Raw genomic sequence first — 20,988 nt, forward strand, 5'->3', positions numbered from 1 at the left:
GGCCGGGGCAGAGCGATCACCTTTCTTATAGATCGGCAATATCTCTGCCCCGAACCAAGAATCCTGGACCGTTGCTCCACTAGCCAGGGCATTAGTTAGAATGGTCAGATAAGGGACCCATAGGTCCTGCTCCTGCTTAAATATGTCTGCGGGAATACAGTCAGGTCCCGGGGCTTTACCACTCGGAAGAGATTTCAAGATTGCCTTTACCTCACTGGGAGCAAACTGTAAAACGTCTTCACCGCTACATGACCAAGTAACAACTTCTAGCCTATCCCTGGACTTAAACTGATTTTCAAAAAACCTGACCCACTGTTCAGGTTCAACATGAGTTACCGGGGTCATATCCTGCGGGTTCCTGCCCCATTTGAGGAGGTGCCAAAATTGGCACATGTTTCTACCTTCACATGCCTCGTATAACTCGCTCCAACGAGTTTCATCCCATTTTTTCTTAGCTTTTGTTTGGGCAGATTTATATGCAACTCTACAACTCCTAATTCTATCTGGTAGCCTAGATTTGATAGCTGTTAATAAAGCTTTGCGAGACTCTCTACAACTTACATCATTCCAGGAATTTTCCCTCAGAGGTTTGGTTTCACCATCGGCAGGGATGCTTTTAATAAAATTCGATTTGAGCCCCACAAATAGTTCTCTATGAATACCCGGGATGCTACCCTTAATCCCTTCCTCGGACACACATCTGGTCAGTTTATTCATAGCTATACTAACCAAATTCCTAATAGCAGCCCGTGCATTCGCATTAGAGACAATCTTTGGCCAACGAACCCTTCTCTGGTCATTAGTCAGCATAGCTTGCGCTTGCACAATACTACCATCATCAATAGGGGAGCCAGTGAAGCTACTATCTGATAATAACAACGTCAAGGGGTTGTGGTCACTTTCTAACCTGTCAGTCACCACCATATCTGTAACAGCCGGCCACAACTCACAATTAACCAAGATATAATCTATTCTGCTCCCACTTCTACCGTTGTTAAAAGTCATCTTCCCAGACCTGTCCGATTTCGTTCTCAAACCCTTTTCAAGGCATAGACCCTTCACATATAAGGCTGCTTGGGTCCATTTCCTTATGAGTTTTAATTCCAGCTGGGGGATTCCCCACACGGAGTCCTCAACCTCAGACAGTTTCCCGTCATCATCACCCAGGGGCTCGAAACATGTATTAAAATCACCTGCCACCACCCTATGACCATCTATGGGCACTGTACAAAGTAATTGTTCCAGAAGGAGAACTGTTGGGGAACATTTACCACCTGGAAGACCCCTCACATAGATATTTATAATGAGGATATTAAGGCCCCTTGTGGAGGTAACCCTGATGGCCAGAATATCAGGGTTTTCAATCTGAACTTCCGCGACTGAAATGCCCTTGCATTGACGTACTCATATAGCCAGGCCTCCCACCGGTCTACCTCTAGGGCCCTTAATGGCTGGTTTAAAGAAGTTCACAAACCCTACACGGAATATGGGATCTACCGACCAGGTCTCCTGGAAACACCACATGTCTGCCTGGTCGGCAAAAACCACCCAATCGGGTACAGCCAATCTAGAATGTAATCCGGCCATATTCCAGGAGGAAATAGTAACATTATGGGAACCAATTTTTTTGTTCACCGCCTGGTTCGCCAAATTAGAATGGGGAACAGGACAGGCACTGGGTAAACCTTTGTATGTGGGGCTTAAAATTAAAACAGATTCTTCTCCTTGAGCCAATGGGTTTATTTGGACTAATGACTCCCGACATAATGGTACTAAACCCCCTGTTACCCCAGACCAAGGGAGAGCATTACTATCCCTAAGTCAGTCAATATCCTCCAGGGTAGATAGGGCGGTGAAACGATTGTGTAACATAATAGACTCAATAGGCTGCAAGCCCTGCTGGGGAGCATTATGCGGGGCACGGTGCTGTCTGTTAAGCATGGCCCTTGCTGGTCTGTAAAAGTAACCTAGGGGTAAAATCATGATCTCATTAGGGATAGGAGCATAATGGGAGGCCATCTCTAGTATATGTTCTACCAATAGCGGGGACCTAAAACTCAATACCACTGTCATGCGAGGGGAGGAAAACGGTAACCAGCGAAAACGGACTACATCTCCCAGGATGCTTAGCGGTTGAGAGGTTATGTAAACAGGAGAGCTGTTACATAACTCAAGGAAACACGCCCTTATGTAAACAGGAGAGCTGTTACATAACTCAAGGAAACACGCCCTTATGTAAACAGGAGAGCTGTTACATAACTCAAGGAAAACACGCCCTTATGTAAACAGGAGAGCTGTTACATAACTCAAGGAAAACACGCCCTATAAAGGGAGGAACCGGGAGGTACAACGCTGTCGGATATTGTGTTTACACCGACGTACCTGCTTAGTGAAGAGCAGTGTTCCGGAGTGGTGCTCCAGTAAGGCAAGAACGGAGGTAGGTCGAGTCGTTACTCCCTGGGCCGTGTCTTGCCCCATCGTCACCTGTGAAGGACCCGGAAGCTCTACCGGATAACCATTGAGCTTCGCTTTTTGACTCGGCTGAGTCAAAGCGCAGTGGCGCTTTTGCTGGTTGGAGTCGTAACTCCCAGCCCGACCAGAGATACAGGGACTGCCAGCTGTAACGCACACCAGGAGGTGTTTGCCACGTTACAGACTCGGAAGTCCACAGGATCGATCGAGCGGCTGCTCTCGGTTCAGTCTTCTTTGCTTGTGCTTGGGGTATCGGTGACGCATCACCAGGAGGTGACTCCGCGTCCCGGTGCAGTCTGAGGAAGAGGTTGAGCGGCTGCTCCCTTCAGGTAGAGACCCCGGCTGGGTGTTTCCCTGACTCCTCGATTCTCCCCAACACTCTTCGTGCCCCCCCCTCAGCCTACCGATTGGCATTGTCGGCCATTTCATTTCTGCCCTCTGTTGGCATACGCCGGGATCGGCGTATATGCAGAGGACGGTTAGGACCATCCGTGCTGTGGGCTGGTAACGTACTTAGCCTGGAGAATTCCAGTGACTATAACCTTTGTTTATTCCTTGTATTATTTTTGCCTTCATTAAAATAACTAAACCTTCACAAGTGGTTGCGTTCTCATTATCGTGTCTGTTAAACGATCCTGAGACGTTCAGGGCGTTACAAAATATCCGACCTTAATAACACTAACTGTCTCCCGGTCGATAACAGACATGGCAACACTTGATGATGTGCTGGCTGCTTTAGCGACCGTGCAAATTGAATTGGCTGCCTCCAGGCAAGAAACAGCCGATGTAAAAGCCAGACTGGATGCTATCCAATTGGACCCGCTCACGCCCAGCACCTCCCTCACGAACCAGACCCCTGCGGTAGTAGTGGAAATGCCGGTAGCCGTCCCCTTGGCAACACCAGAGAGGTACAGTGGGGATCCTAACACAGTGCAGGTATTCCTCACACAAGTGGCGCTACATTTATCGTGCAAACCAAGGGCGTTCCCCACGAGTCAGGCTCGTGTGGCTTTCCTTATATCCTATTTGGCTGGAAACGCGGCACAATGGGCCGTACCTCTGGTGAGCAGGGACGACCCCATCTTATGTGATTGGGGTGCGTTTCGCGAGGAATTCCTGAAGGTCTTCGACAGAAGGGCTGACTCGTACACGGCGGACCGTGAAATGCTTGAGTTGAGACAGGGATCCAACGACCTGGTGCAGTATCTCAACGCGTTCCGAAGGCTGGTTGCGGAAACCAAGTGGCCTGTTGCTAAACAGACGGCGCTCTTCCATCACGGGCTGTGCGATGAGCTCAAGGACGCCGTGGCTCATATTGACCCACAACCCAAGACATGTGAGGGCCTTATCAACCTGGTATTACGGCTGGAACATAGGCTAAGTGAAAGAAAGGGGGAGCATGGGAGATAAGGAAAATCCCTTCCATCCTATGTGACAGCGGGAAGTCCTGAAACTTCCACCGCATCCAAGGGAGAACCCATGGACATCGGCGCAATACGAGCGAGCCTCACAGCCACGGAGAAAGAGTCACGCCGTAAACAAGGATTGTGCCTATATTGTGGCAAAAAAGGCCACTACGTACGTGAATGCCCTGCCAAACAGAAGACGTCACGTTATCGGGCCAACCGGTCGGTATCAGCCGTGGTGGACGTACCGGCGGAAAACTAGAGGACTCCCAGACCAAAGAAGGGGCATCTCGGAGTCACTCATCCATCCCTTCACTTTCCAACTCGGTCACTAAGGGACAACGACACCTGTTTCTCACGGTGCACGTGGGAGTGCATGACCAGTGGATACCCGTTGTGGCCATGGTGGATTCAGGGGCCACTGGCATGTTTATGGACCACAACGAGGCATGCAGGCTAGGGCTAGTGCTTCTTCCCAAAGCTGTACCCGAAGACGTCTATGCTGTAGACGGAAGGCGATTGGTGACGGGGCCCATTGGGCAGCACACGGGGGTCCTTCTGATGAGATGTGGGAGGAACCATTTGGAACAAATCGATTTTAACATCATCCGAGCGCCCCAATATGGCGTCATATTGGGATTGCCGTGGCTACAGAAACACAACCCCTCTGTGGATTGGCCAACACATCGCATCGAAATGACGTCACCGTATTGCATCCTGCATTGTGGAATAAGAACGGAATCCCTTGACGCAGATGAGAGCGGGAGTCAGACGGTGGCTACAGCGGCAGAAAAAGATGTGGCTCTCCCCCAGGCTTATCACAGTTTTGAGGATGTATTTGATGAGGTGAAGGCGGAAGTGCTACCACCACATAGACAGTTTGACTGCCAGATCGACCTGGTGCCAGGGGCCAGCGTTCCCAGCGGCAGGCTGTATGCCCTGACGGAGCCTGAAAACGTGCATCTCCGGGGGTACCTGGATAAACTCCTCAAGCTAGGATTCATCCGCCCGTCCAAATCTCCGGCCGCCTCGCCACTCTTCTTCATCCCGAAGGCTAATGGGGAGCTGAGAGCCTGTGTGGACTTTAGGGCATTGAATGCGATAACCGTAAAGAATCGGTACCCCTTGCCTCTCATCAGTGTACTTCTGGAACAGGTCAAGAAAGCTCGTATCTACACCAAGTTGGATTTGAAAGGGGCATACCATCTGGTGCGCATGAGGGACGGAGACGAGTGGAAGACCGCCTTTAAGACCAGGTTCGGCCTTTTTGAGTACCTCGTCATGCCGTTCGGTCTGTGCAACGCCCCGGCAGCCTTTCAGTACTTTTTGAATGAGGTATTCAGAGAGGAGTTGGATATCTACGTGGTCGTATATATCGACGACATCCTCATCTATTCGTCCAGTGTGGAGGAGCACGTACACCACGTCACAACTGTGCTCCAAAAGCTGAGGGAAAACATGCTGTTTTGTAAACTCAGCAAGTGTGACTTCCACGTCACATCCGTGGAATTCCTCGGAGTGATGCTGAGTCCAGAGGGACAGGAGATGGCAGAACGAAAGATCAAGGCGGTGAAAGAATGGCCGGTGCCCCAAAGCGTGAAGGACGTCCAAAGTTTCATTGGCTTCGCCAACTTTTACAGGCGGTTTATAGATGGATTTTCAGGATTGGTGGCCCCAATCACACAGCTACTGAGGAAGTCCAAGGAGTTTGTCTGGTCCCCTGAAGCGAACAAAGCCTTTGAGGCCCTGAAAAGCGCCTTTGGTAAGGCGCCGGTGTTGGCTCACCCCGATCCGGATCTCCCCTACGTGGTGGAAGCGGACGCATCGGATGTGGCGCTGGGGGCTATCTTGTCCCAACGCAACCACGACAAAGGGGTGCTTCATCCCGTTGCGTACATGTCCCGCAAACTCAACGACGCCGAACGCAACTACCATATTGCGGAGAAGGAGCTTCTCGCAATCAAGGACGCCTTCACCGAATGGAGGCATTGGTTGATGGGGGCAAGACATGTGGTATCGGTGTACACGGACCATCGGAACCTACAGTTCATGACGGCCACAAGACACCTTTCTCCCAGACAGCTGCGGTGGATGATCTTCTTTGCGGGGTTCAACTTCCGCATCACATATCGGCCGGGGACGGAAAACCGGAAGGCGGACGCCCTGTCCCGTCAATCTGCAGTTAAGGAACCATTGCCTGCGACCGAGCGTTCCATCATTTCCCCGAGGATGGTATTGGGGGTTATCCAACCGGATACTTTCCTGAGGGGAATAAAGAGAGGGATCAGGTCATTCGCATGGCGGAGGTGGCTCCTCAGTCACAGAGAATGGCAGCTGAAGGACGGGATACCCCTGAAGGGCAGGTGCCTATTGATACCCACGCCTAGGCTAAGGAAACAAGCGTTCATCTGGTGCCATGACTCTCCATGCGCAGGTCATTTGGGCTTTGAAAAAACGGTGGCTAGCATGGGACGGCATTTCTGGTGGCCAACCATGAGAGTGGATGTCAGGAGGTGGGGACAGGAGTGTCCTACGTGTGCTGCCATGAAGGCCGACCATGGCCGAACCCAAGGGCTCTTACATCCACTTCCGACCCCGGATAGACCATGGGATAGCATATCACTGGACTTCGTGGTGGGCCTACCGGTAGACCAGGGGATGACGGCAATACTGGTGGTGGTGGATTACTTGACGAAAATGGGGCACTTCATCCCCTGCAAGAGAGTCCCTACGGCCGAAGAATTGGCGTCACTACTCCTAAAGAATGTGGTACGACTGCATGGATTACCTGGGGTGATCGTGTCGGACCGGGGGTCGCAGTTTACTGCGCAATTCTGGAAGACTTGGTGCACTGCGCTGCATGTTAAGACCGCCCTGTCCACCAGCTACCACCCTCAAACGGACGGCCAAACCGAGCGCCTGAACCAAACGCTCAAACAGTATCTGCGATGTTTTGTGGACCAGGGCAGGGAAGAATGGGTCAACTTGCTATGGGTTGCAGAGATAGCCTATAACAACGCCACTCACAGCTCCACACAGTCATCTCCGTTCTATAGCAACTATGGCCAACATCCCAGGTTCTTGCCATTTCTACATCCGTTCAGAGAGGACAGGATTCCCGCCACAGCGGACAGGGTGGCACACATAAAAGACACGTTGATGCGCTCAAGGGCTGTCCTAAATGAGGCCAAGAGAAGATACAAGGCTGCGGCAGACAGGAAGAGAAGGCCCGGGCCACTGTACCGCACTGGAGACTACGTCTGGATATCCACAAGAAACATGAGGTTTCGAAAGAACAGTGTGTTCCATCCCAAGTACATGGGCCCCTATCGAATTACCAAGTGTATGGGTCCCGTGAACGTGAAGGTGTGCTTGCCCCAGTCATTGCGGATACACCCTGTCTTTCATGTATCATTGCTCAAACCAGCACCCTCCAAGCCATCTGGGACACCTAGGCCGGTATGCGTGGAGTCGGAGGTGGAGTATGAAGTGTCGGGCATACGGGCGTCCAAATGGCGCAGGGGGAAGCTGTGGTACCTGGTTGCGTGGAAAGGCTATGGCCCGGAGGAGCAGTCATGGGAACCGGCTGAAGGGGTTCATGCTCCGCGCTTGGTCTCCTTGTTCCATCGGCGTTTTCCTGCCAGCGCTGGACCCGTGGGGAGCCGCTGAGAGGGAAGATGTACTGTCAAGAATACCTGTCATGCGAGGGGAGGAAAACGGTAACCAGCGAAAACGGACTACATCTCCCAGGATGCTTAGCGGTTGAGAGGTTATGTAAACAGGAGAGCTGTTACATAACTCAAGGAAACACGCCCTTATGTAAACAGGAGAGCTGTTACATAACTCAAGGAAACACGCCCTTATGTAAACAGGAGAGCTGTTACATAACTCAAGGAAAACACGCCCTTATGTAAACAGGAGAGCTGTTACATAACTCAAGGAAAACACGCCCTATAAAGGGAGGAACCGGGAGGTACAACGCTGTCGGATATTGTGTTTACACCGACGTACCTGCTTAGTGAAGAGCAGTGTTCCGGAGTGGTGCTCCAGTAAGGCAAGAACGGAGGTAGGTCGAGTCGTTACTCCCTGGGCCGTGTCTTGCCCCATCGTCACCTGTGAAGGACCCGGAAGCTCAACCGGATAACCATTGAGCTTCGCTTTTTGACTCGGCTGAGTCAAAGCGCAGTGGCGCTTTTGCTGGTTGGAGTCGTAACTCCCAGCCCGACCAGAGATACAGGGACTGCCAGCTGTAACGCACACCAGGAGGTGTTTGCCGCGTTACAGACTCGGAAGTCCACAGGATCGATCGAGCGGCTGCTCTCGGTTCAGTCTTCTTTGCTTGTGCTTGGGGTATCGGTGACGCATCACCAGGAGGTGACTCCGCGTCCCAGTGCAGTCTGAGGAAGAGGTTGAGCGGCTGCTCCCTTCAGGTAGAGACCCCGGCTGGGTGTTTCCCTGACTCCTCGATTCTCCCCAACACTCTTCGTGCCCCCCCTCAGCCTACCGATTGGCATTGTCGGCCATTTCATTTCTGCCCTCTGTTGGCATACGCCGGGATCGGCGTATATGCAGAGGACGGTTAGGACCATCCGTGCTGTGGGCTGGTAACGTACTTAGCCTGGAGGATTCCAGTGACTATAACCTTTGTTTATTCCTTGTATTATTTTTGCCTTCATTAAAATAACTAAACCTTCACAAGTGGTTGCGTTCTCATTATCGTGTCTGTTAAACGATCCTGAGACGTTCAGGGCGTTACAACCACACAATCCCCTGCCATAGACTTTTGAGAGTGGCCAACCCATTTTACCCGCCTAACCATTTTAAATTCCTCAAACAAACTTTTACTAGCCCCGAATTTGTTCCCAAGACAGTACAGAGCTTTATTTTTTAGATTAGACCAATGCTCCCTAGACCCTTCTGGAAGTGATGGAACATTAGCTAGAATAACTGTGTAGGGTGTAGCTTCCGGAGGAAGATGTAAACTTATTAACGCATCAGGATCCTCTGTTTCTTGGGCAACAGGCCTTAGCGTATTCCCCCTTGACTGCTGTTCGGTCAAAGGCCTACTAACAGTATTGGGAGGGACCATAGACCGATTTGAGTGATCCCTAGTTACTATGGGATCGCGGGAGTTAACTACTTGAGAACTTAGGTCATAATGACTATCAAGAGCCCCTTCACCTACGTGACTAGCCACTTCCTTAGGATTCTGTTCGGGTAGTGATACGGCTAATGAATGTTTACTTATCAGATTAGCTTCGATGCAATTAAGCCTTACCACCACTGATTCTAACTTTTCCAGGACAGGTTGAATAAGAGATGCTAACTGTTCCCTAAGAAGAGAACATAATAGCTCAAAATTCTGCTGGGCCATAGGTTGCAATGGTAAGGTGCTTACAGAGGCAGTAGAATTCCCACAGGATTGAGCCCCTGTGTTACCGGGAACAGCCTAAGGAGCACTTAACTTACTAGGACCCCGTCCTTTCCTTTTCTTACAGGGCGGTTCTCTGGCTTTGGCTCCAGTAACTTTATGTTTCGCCCGAGTTGTTACCATAACTGGGCTAGAAGGGCTACTTACAATTAACGAAGGATCTGTGAACCTGGACCTAGATGTTAAACATACTGGACCCACCGGGGAGCAATTACCAGACCCAATATTCTTAGTGTTAACCTGCACATCAAGAGGCTGTGCAGGAGGTAACATTGGGGCTGGTTCCAAAGATAGTCTTCGCTCCACGGCTAATATCTTATGATTAATTACTGTCTCTGCTAGGCCTGGGCGAAAATTTCGTTCCGTTCGCGGAAATTGTGATAATTTGACATTTTTGCGTTCCGCGGAAACCGCGAAAATGTCAAAATTTCTGCATTCCGCAGCTTGGCGATAATTTGTTTCTTGCTCGCGCTGTAAAATAATACATTCTCGCGCGCGCGCGATCGCCTTACCTGAATCCCTGCGTTCGCCGACAAGTTTTCTTGATCCGGTCGCGTTCTCCATGAGATGTTGTATTGTTTTTAGCCTTTTGCGCTGTCTCACGACAGTTCGCGCCCGCAGTGACGTCATGCGTCGCGCGATCACATCTTTCTTCTCGCGATCATGCACCGTGAGACAACTCAAAACAAGATGGCCGCGCCCACGAGCAACCACATGGGTAAGTTGGCGACCCGCAACCATGCAGAAAATCTCGCGAACATGCGGGAAAAAAACTTCTGCATCTTCGCGATATTTCCGCTTGTTTGCGATAATTTTAAACATTTTTGCTATAATTTGCGAAAGTGGATTTCGCAAATTCCACCCACCCCTAGTCTCTGCCCTTGTTAGATAATCATCAAGAGTCCCCACCAACCTACCCTCGGCCTTCCTCTTACTCATGTTAATGAGTTGCTTAACACCTGTTGCACTTATAATGGAGGCAAGCAAATAACAGAATAAGAAATAAAGAAATACCCCACAATTAATACTAAATAACTTCGTACAACCCAACAACGTCCACACTGAATACCGGATCCAGGAGCAAAGGGGGGGGGCGCAGCCCGGCCTCAATCAGTCACTGACGGGCAAGGACGGGCCCGCCCTTGGCCCGGGCTTCGCCCGGGCGCCGCCCGCCCGCGTCCCGCGCTGCGGGGCACAGGGAGCGACTTTAAGCAACCCCGGCGCTGCCTGCTTTCGTCAATGGCACGCGCCGCGGGGCTGCTGGGAGATGTAGTCTCCGTTGGCCGTTCCCCTCACGGCGGGTTAGGGAGTGCGGGAGCAGGGCAGCTGGACCCCCTTGCTGGCCGTTTCCCTCACGGCTATGGAGTGGTTAGTATTCCGACAATAGAAGGTGCTGGCGTGTCCTGCGCTGCGGGGCACAGGGAGCGACTTTAAGCAACCCCGGCGCTGCCTGCTGTCGTCAATGGCACGTGCCGCGGGGCTGCTGGGAGAAGTAGTCTTCGTTGGCCGTTCCCCTCACGGCGGGTTAGGGAGTGCGGGAGCAGGGCATCTGGACCCCCTTGCTGGCCGTTTCCCTCACGGCTATGGAGTGGTTAGTATTCCGACAATAGAAGGTGCTGGCACAGTCATTTTTAAATCTTTTTTTCAATTACATGAATTCAATTAGCTGAAGACGATGGTTAAAAGCCAAAGGTGTTCGAAAGACGGATTTGCTTTTTTGGCTGATGTACGTATTGCATATTGAAGCATTCTTGTAGTAAACAACTGGACAAAGGAAGGCTGCTGAAGTAAGTTTATTCCCATTAAAAGATCTCATCCATCAGGATACAAGTTAGAGCTTTAACTGCCACATCTCAAGTAATAACAAGTTCACATGACATGTATAAGATTCCAATACATCTGTACAGTTTACAAGAATCAATGACCTCAGAAGGTTTCAATACTCTGATGTCACTTTAAAGAGATACACCACACATATTCTGCAAACATAACACATTGGGGCACAGACTTTTGGGAGAAAGTAGAGTTGGTTGCAAATAAGAAAGATGAAAGTTTGTGGTTTTGGAATAAGTGAGGCAGTTCTGTGGGTACAGAGGTCCCAAGTAAGCTACGGGAAAGGAAGGGAAAGTGTAGTCAGGGCCTAACATGGACACCTGCAGCACCTGCAGGGAAAAAGGCGGGGGGCGGGTGAATTGGAACCTTTCAGGGTCCTACAAATTCTTCAGAGGGGCCCCACTGCATGTAAGGCTTATGAATATTGTGAGATAAGGGAGACTCAGGGGGCCCGCTTCACATTCTGCAGGGGGGTCACTTTAGTTAGGCTTCTAACTGCAGCCTCTGCCCCACACTTGTCTGGCTTGATTTAAGAGGGTCTAGTTCCACAAGACGATCCTTGCACCACAAGAAGGAGGACCTTAAAATATAATGTTCGTGGGACTCGGAGCAAGCAAAGTGCTAAAAGTGTACCTTTTACTGACTTTGGTTGGAAGTTGAGGGGACATTGATTGAGGAATAAGGGTTGGTGGTTTGTGGCACCAATGCATGTGCTTTATTTATAGTTGTAGGGAGACGTCTCCCTTTCTTCAGTCAGATGTCACAGATTGTGGTCTGCGATCTCCAAGCTACCCGTATTCAATAGTATTTAAAAACATTTCACACTGGCATAAAAAGTACACAGCTACTCCGTTCATTCAGAGTGAAGAAAATACTAGTATGTTGTTGACAACTTGAGTTACTACGAACTCAACAACATCCAGTTTTTTCTGGAACTCACCTATCTATTCAGGAGAGTCAAGTTGACTTTGGGTGGCTACTATTTTTATAAATAGCTGGGTGGTTTCTTTTGAGTTTTGCTCACAGTCGCGGTCTCTGTTGTTGAAGAAGTTGTCTTACATTGACATAGAATAGTATGACAAAAATAAGGGTCTGACCGCGTCGGAACTATGAGGTACTTAAGGCCAGTCCCTGATCAACATTGTAATGCATATTAAAGCTTTGAACTTTTCCCGATGGTGGGAAAAATGGTGCAAACTATTTACTAGTGAGATTTACTGGTTGGCTAAGGTATCAGCTGCAGGATTCTTTCAAACTTAAGTGCCAATTAAGATGGGATCACTGTTAGTATCTAATATTCTGAGGTTTATGTAGTAAGCATTTGTTTTTACTGAGCATTAACTATAGAATATAAAATATCAACACTTTAATACTAAGCTTTATATGAATGAACGACAACTGAAACAATAAATGCTACATCCCACTTCACGTCCGTAACATTTAAATGTGTGTGCGCTAAGATAACACTGTTCATTCATACATTATTGACTAAAATAATTATTTTAGGAATTGTCTAAGATTCAGAATCTCTGGCGGCAACAAGAGTGGGCTTAAACTAAATTCGGAATAAACTTTGATGTTATGTGGGACATGTATTTTATAGTTTAATTTGTACACTGCTCATTACCTCATCGTTAGCAGAATTTTTATTTTGCAATCACGTGTAGATGATAGTGAATGCGACAGGCTGTGAAACCTTGGACTCCGCTGCGATAGTGAACTGTATGAGAAAGAAGACGGAGGAGGAGATCATGGAACCAGTTCAAAAGATGGTGAGTGATGCTGGTGAATATTTTGCTTTTACAAATGCTGGTAATGGGCTGAAGTTCACTTTGCATTGTAGCACACAAGAAATCATATCTAGGCAACATGTTACAATAGGTCAGTGTAAGGAAAGTGATTTACTATATGGCGTAGTTGTGTGACCTCACTGTCTAATAAAAACACAATTTCTTATCAGGTCACCAGGTTCGTTTGTAAAATCTTAGCTCAGTCCTGGGTAGCTGTGGTTTATAGCAGTCAGGCTTTATCAAAAGATCTAGTGTGAATCATTAAAAGGAATCAAAACAGTTGAATAATGGGGCGTGGTCTGGCCACGACTGAAGATGGCCGCCTAACCTGTGAGCTCTGCTGCGAGTGGGGCTTCAAAAGGAGTTGGCACCCAGTAAATGCAAGACCTTTGACATTATTTCAGCATTCTGGAGGTCATAAAGTCAACGAGGAGCAGATGAGCCGGTTTTCTTCAGTATGAGTGACTCGGTTCCTGAGGAATGTAAACTGACACCGGAGCTCCGTGCTGAGAGGAACCCCGGACAACACTATTTCTAAACTGAAGCTTATTTCTGTCGACAACACTGCCTAAATAACTGTGCTCACTGATGTGAAACTTAAAGGAAACTACATGAATCTTTTCAGAGGATATGTGGATGCTTTTATTTTGGCGGGAACACTTCAGCCTCTGACAGAAGCCAGCTGCACCTGCTCGTGATCTGTGGAAAGGCACCAACATTTCAGCCTCTGACAGAAGCCAGCTGCACCTGCTCGTGATCTGTGGAAAGGCACCAACATTTCAGCCCCTGACAGAAGCCAGCTGCCCCTGCTCATGACCTGTGGAATGTGCAATGCAATTCTGAAGGAAGAGAAAAAAGCTGACTGGATTTTGAAAACAGAGTTTTGCTAATTCTGGAGGAAGAAATAAGCTGACTGGATTTGAAATACAGACTTTTGAAAGAGAAACAGGACTCCAGCTGACTTCAATGAAGGTAAAGTTCACTGGGAGTTCATATACTCGCTCACTAAAATAATTACCTCAAGAAGCTGAGAGGGGCTCCAGCTGTAGTTATGCATGTGAAGTTTGCATTCTTCTGAGGAATTGCATGTGGCTGTTTTGTGGTGCTGAGTTATGTAATTAAATTGAACAAAGGCTTTACCCTTTCATGAGGAAAATGTGTATAATCTGTGCACGGGCTGAAACATTGTACACCAGGGCTTGTCCTTTTTTGCTGTGAAGGGTCTGATATGTCGACAGGAGTTCCTTGATGAGATAGATGGTGGTGTCTTTTATCAAAATGAACAATCCCAGCTGAAATATAATTGACATTGGAGAAGTTTATGCGCTGTTTTGGAAAAGTGTCCTCTTCATCTTTAACTAAATTACAATAAGGATCTGTAATTGAACAAAGGCTCTACCCTTTCATGAGGAAAATGTGAATAATATCCGCACAGGCTGAAACATTGTACACCAGGGCTTTTCCTTTTTTGCTGTGAAGGGTCTGATATGTCGACAGGAGTTCCTTGATGAGAGAGATGGTGGTGTCTTTTATCAAAGTGAACAATCCCAGCTGAAATATAATTGACATTGGAGAAGTTTATGCGCTGTTTTGGAAAAGTGTCCTCTCCAGCTTTCACTAATTTACAATAAGGATTTGTGGAAGTTTATGTGGTGTTGGGAAGTCTGCCCTATGAGACTGAGCTGTAGTGTTGTTCAGCACACAGTTAAACTGTTTAAATGCACCAACTGTCTTTAAGGTAATTCTCTGGATATATGTGCAGGACGCAACTTTGTATAATAAGCCTTGCTTTTTTAACTTATGTGCTGAAAGACTCTAGTCCTGTCAGCCTGCCTACAAACTTGAGCCTGGAGTTCCACAGCTTCCCGATCGCAACGTTCCACTGGTCACACCTGAGCTTCCTGGCTTTTCCTCATGCGCCTTGGTCTGTCCACCACACACGCTTATTAGCTGACAGCTGTGAAGTGATTTGAGGACACAAATTAAACCGAAATTTTCAAAAAACAACAGCTTTACAGTGGGTGAGTGCTTTGTTTGATATTAACTTCAGCACCCTGCTAATTCACTCTGGCTATTGCGAAGCGCTGTTTCAGAGGGAATTTTGTTTTTGGGCGCATTAGGGCCTGCGCGTCACACTTTTGCTCATTGGCACTTGAGATATATTTTCTTGGCCCGGTGTGGTCTGAATTTAAAAACATGGCAGCCATGTAGCAGATAAGTGCTTTATTTGCTGCTAGCTCTGATATTCTGCTTAGTTTTTTTATAACAACTGTGAAGCACCACTTCTAAGAAACTCTGAGAGACTTCAAGCTTGTGAGCCTACCTGCAACACCAAGCTCAGAGTTTGAAGGTATCCTGCGTGCAGTGCTCAATTTTTTACAATTTAACTTCCCGATCTCTCTGTAATATACCTGGGCTGTGCGCCACATAATTCTGACACTGGCAATTGTGTCATGTTTTGTTGGCCCAGTATAGTCTAAATCTTGCAGATTAGCAAATTAAAAGTGGAGCTTTTTTTTACCGGATGGAGAGGAACCAATCCTTGATCGTCTACTTTATTTTATGTGACTGAGGGATATTGGAGTTCTTCTCTACATTATCTTGACACAGCTTGGACCTTTAATTTGAACTCTCTCCAGTGTGTTATAAAGAAAATACTCTAGTAAATCCTGGACATTGAGAGTCTGATAATTCAAGGAAATAAGACGCATATAACAACTTTTCTGCTTTGTGTTTCTACACTGCTATACTGACTCAACACATTGCTTTGCCATCTTTCTATAAAGCAGAAATCAAAATGTCTACTGCCAAGTATGGAGATAAACACTCTAAACAGCCTCTTTTTGCGGATGTAGTTAAGCAGTCACAAAATTCAGATGCCAACAGCTCTTCCTCTACAACAGACAATTCTCTACAAACTAACATTAAAATGCAAGGGCAAACTATGGACCGCATTCTAAAAGAGATATCAGCAGTCAGTCATAGACTTGAATGCATGGATTCCCATATTTCCTCATTAACAGAAGAAACTAAAACAATACGAGCAGACATTGCAGGATTTCACGCCAAGACAGAGGAGCTTGATCACAGACTAATAAATGTAGAAACTCGCCTAGACTCAATACAAAACAGAGATCAAGAGCTGTTATTTCTACGAAGTAAGACGATAGATTTGGAAGATCGAAGCAGGAGGGATAATGTTCGCTTTTTCGGTTTTCCAGAAAGGATTGAAGGTTCAAATGCTAGAACATTCCTACAAAATATCCTTTCAAAAATTATGAACATCGCTTTTGACCCTCCATTGGAGATACAGCGCGCACATCGAATTGGTCCATTACGCAAGGAATCTGCAACAAACTCACGTCCCCTCATTGCTTGTTTTTTAAGGCATGAGCAGACAAGGCAAATATTACTATCAGCACGTACTCATGGTCCGTTCTCATACAATGGGTATGAAATCCGTATTGCAGCTGATTTTTCCAGAGAAACTAACGAGAGACGCAAGGCCTTCCTTTCATTTAGACCTCAATTACGTCAACTAGACATTAAATATGGTCTGTTCGATCCTGCTCGTTTCCGAATTTCTAAGGATGGAATATCCAAAGACTTTTATAACCCTGAGGATCTCCGTCTATTTTTAGACAATTGGAAACCGCAACAAATGGAAACTCAGCAGACCACTCCAGAACTATCACATCACAGTTCTTTTCCTCAAGCATCAAGCAATCCACGACATAATGTCAGCAGTCCTCGACAGAGAGGCAGGGATTTTGAAAGGACTATTCGTAGTCATGAGGACAAGAATGCTGCTCTTCAAAATGTATCCACCTTGACTAAGGCACAACATAGAGATAAATCCCGATCGCCATTAAAATCTACTTTGGATGCAGAATGTGGGTGATTCAGTACCTCTCTACAATTTTGATCACCATTAATCTATGCTCATACTTGCATCCTTTTAGATGATTAATCATCCTTAATGAACTCATAACATAAGAGAAACGAAGATGATACCTCGCCTGTGGACAGATGAGTATTAAAATCTACTTAAGACGCAGAATGTGGATGATTTAATGTTTAAATATACTTTTGTTCAGATTTAGCTTTGTCTGCACACCCATTTTCTTTTAGGTGTTAGATCAAATTTAAAGAACTCATGATACAAATGGGGAACAGAAGGTATATCGTCATCAGTTTGTTTAATAATACAGTTATTGTACTGTTCTTTATTGTTATTGCTCTTCCTTTCTTTTTTCTCCATTTTTTTTTCATCACATTTATTATATTAATTATATTGCCTTTAAACATTTGGTCTATCCCTCTCACTGTTTTACACATATTTGATTGACATTCTTGGTACTTATTAATTTACTTTAGGATTGTGACTGTTACAACTCTTCATGCTGACTATCTCAATCTTTTAATTCCTCACATATTACCTATTTATCTACAAGGTTACAACACCCTCTTCCCTTATTTCATCTTTATTTTATTTTTTATTTTCAATTCAATATTCTAATGGTTCAATAATATGTCTCACAATTATACTATGAAGTTATGTTCTTTAATAATACTTTGATATGTCTTTAAATGAATTATAATAATTTTCCTGCTTTTACATTTCACATTCGATACGTGAGCCTTATGATTAATGATAGGTCTATATTGTTTAGTTCTTCTCTTTTATTGATTCCGTAATGTTAGTAATACTGTTTTTAAATCCAAATTTACTGGTATACCTTTTCCCATACATATAGTATATATTCTCTGAATTTATTAATGCTTTTTAAGATTGTTATTATTATACTTTTCAATCAAATAATTAATTTTAATTGTTAGTAGTGTTACTTTTTTATCTCTATGTATTATTTATTTATTTATAAGCATAGTAATCCTCCTTAATTCAAGAGATCATCCATAGCTTTTAATGTTACAATATTACAATATATTGTTATATTTCTTATTCATAATAAGAATATCTGTTATTATATACGTTTTAAGGACATATTTGGATCTATATTTGTCAACCACTGTTTCACTCTCCTGATGGGGCCCCTCCTCGTGGCAGCAGTCCATTAGTGTTTGGACCCGTGGTTAAAAGTCCTGAGGTCCCTTGTGCCATTTTTTATATTTGGCACTCTTTCCTCCCTACCTCTCCCTTTGTCATTTATACTACATACTATTCTTTCTGTTGAACACACTTCTAGTTATCTCCACACATATATTCTCTCATCATCAAACAGCATTACCCATTTGGTTCATTTATTATTTACCTGATCTTTGTTACGGTCCAAGGTCCTTTCTCCTTTTTTTTTTTTTTTTCTTCTCTCTTTATCCCTCTTTTTATCCCCTTACCTCTCTTTTCTTTTTCTTCTCCTTTATTTCCCCTCTTCTATTTTCCTTTCCCTCCTTTTTCTTGTTTTTTCCTTTCTTCATATCTTACTTCACTCCTTTCACTTATACAGCACCATTATATCAATTTCTTAATTTACTATATCACATTCTGGCATTTGTATTAAATTCGTATCGCTAATCTTTCCTATTCTTATCTGACATGGCCACTTCACACGATCTCCGAGTAATAACATGGAATGTTCATGGATTGACACATTATATTAAAAGAAAAAAGACACTCTCTTATTTACAGTCCAAACATGTGGATATAGCTCTCCTTCAAGAAACCCACCTTGACGCTAAAGAGTCTGAAAAATTAAGAAGAGACTGGGTGGGAAAGGTTATACACAGCAGCATACAGAAGAGAACAGATCCAGATGCGACACCTACCCGCAAATGTGGAGTTGCGATTCTTATCCGTAAATCCTTACCAGTGATAGTCTTGAAATCCTGGATAGATCCAGATGGACGATATGTATTTGCCAAACTTCGCATTGGTGAAACACATATATGTGTTGGCTCAATTTACGCTCCCACGGGGGCAAAACGATCATTTCTCCTTCAACTAAACCGCCTTTTAACTGAAATAGGTGCTTCCCAGTTTCTCATCGGTGGAGATTGGAACCTAGTACGTGATCCAGTCCTTGACAAGACAGGCCCTCTAGATAAGACAAATGCGGCAGATAGAGCTCTAATGAACGATGTGGTGGCAGATAATGGTTTGGTAGACCATTGGCGACTTTCTCACCCGATGGATAAGGACTATACCTTCACTTCCCCTACGCATGGCACGCTCTCTCGTTTGGACTACTTTTTAATCTCCCAGAATGTAGTTCAAATAACACAGGACTCTCAGATACTGGAGGCAGCGATCTCTGATCATTCTCCAGTTCTACTTTCCTTACAAACTGGTTTATCTAAGCCAGGTCGCAAACCCTGGCGTCTAAACATTCAACGTTATAGGATACCCAAAAACAAAATGTTATTACAATCCCATTTTCAAGACTTTATGTCAGTCAATCAAGGGTCCGTTGACTCCAACAGAACTCTTTGGGCGGCGGCAAAAGCTACTATCCGCGGGCAGCTTATGAGAGATGCAGCGCAGTTTAATAAACAAAATGCTAAGAGGCAAAAAGAATTGGAGCAAGATATTGTGTCTTACACTCGATTATATACACTTAATCCAACGATACCACATCGTAAATCACTGGAAAAAGCTCGTATGGCTTTAAATAACCTTTTTACCTCTAAGGCAGAATACGCCTTGCATAGAATGAAAGGGAGACATTATGAGCAGGGGGAAAAAGCGGGAAGATTATTAGCAGCCCAGCTACGTCAGCAGCAAGCAGCTATGGCCATACCGGCCATTAAGTCAATGAACGGTGTTACTCTAACTAAACCCCAAGATATTGTTAACGAATTTGCCCAGTATTATCAGTCTCTTTACACTGCTGAAACTCAACTTGATACTGACAAATTGGATTCTTTTCTTACAAATGTAAACTTACCCTGTTTGTCAGATGAAGGTAGAATCTTATTGGAAGGTGAAATTACCAGGGAAGAAATATCGCATGCAGTTGCTGGCTTGCCATCTCATAAGGCCCCAGGAGAGGATGGCTTTCCTGCAGAGTTTTATCGTTGGGCAGGAGTGCATGTGCTTGACTCTCTTTTACTCGCGTTCCAAGAGGCAGAGGGTGAGGCCTCCTTGGGCCTTATATCTAATAAAGCTATTATTGCTGTGTTACCTAAACCTGGCAAAGACCCTTTATTATGTAGCAGCTATCGACCCATATCGTTATTGAATTGTGACATCAAAATTCTAGCTAGCATTCTGGCCTCTCGCTTGCGTAAGGTTATCCCATCACTCATACATCATACCCAAGTAGGATTTGTTCCGGGGCGTTCCTCTAGGAACCATCTTCGCACTCTTGCCCACACACTATGGTATGCCAAGAATCTTCCGGATGACGCTTTGGCCTTGTCGCTTGACGCGGAAAAGGCGTTTGATCGAATTGAATGGGATTATCTTTTTAGGGTGTTACAAAAATTCGGCCTGGGAGATCAATTCATAAACAAAATACGCTTGTTGTACAAAAATCCTTCGGCACAGGTAAATTGTGGGGGCTTTATCTCAGATCCATTTTCTATCAATCGAGGTACTCGTCAGGGTTGCCCCCTCTCCCCGTTACTCTTTCTTCTAGCCATGGAACCGTTGGCTGCCTCCTTAAGACAATGTACTTATATTAAGGGCATTTCTCTTCCGACAGGAGAATCCAAAATGTATCTCTACGCAGATGATATTCTCCTTACACTCACAGATCTCTCCATCTCTTTACCATCTGTGTTAAAAATAATAGATGACTTCTCCTCCATTTCTGGGTACAAAATTAATTGGAACAAAAGCGAAGCACTGCCCATCTCGAATGGGACCACAATAGCGGCCATTCAAGGTTTTCCTTTTCAATGGAAATCTTCTCATCTCAAGTATTTGGGCATACTAGTGAACAAAGGCCTAGAGAGTATGGTTACGGATAATCTCAATCCCCTCATCGCTCAAATGCAACGTGATTTTGAAAAATGGAAGGCACTGGGTCTCTCAATGTGGGGAAGGGTTCAAGCCGTGAAAATGGTTACTCTTTCCCGTTTTCTTTATGTCCTCGGG

The 20,988-nt window shown here is 45.7% G+C and overlaps 1 protein-coding gene across 1 annotated transcript in view; it reads left to right on the forward strand.

The window, feature by feature from the left end:
- Window positions 1-20,988, forward strand: part of LOC146776049 (liver carboxylesterase-like) — a 306,711-nt gene that overhangs the window by 141,243 nt on the left and 144,480 nt on the right. Inside the window, exon 7 of the mRNA XM_085637099.1 lies at window positions 12,810-12,914. Within this exon, the coding sequence (XP_085493225.1) occupies window positions 12,810-12,914 (105 nt within the window). The remainder of the gene's footprint in view (window positions 1-12,809; window positions 12,915-20,988) is intronic.

This window comes from Triturus cristatus, chromosome 12 (genome assembly GCF_964204655.1).
Source record: "Triturus cristatus chromosome 12, aTriCri1.1, whole genome shotgun sequence".
NCBI classification, from domain to species: Eukaryota; Metazoa; Chordata; class Amphibia; order Caudata; family Salamandridae; genus Triturus; species Triturus cristatus.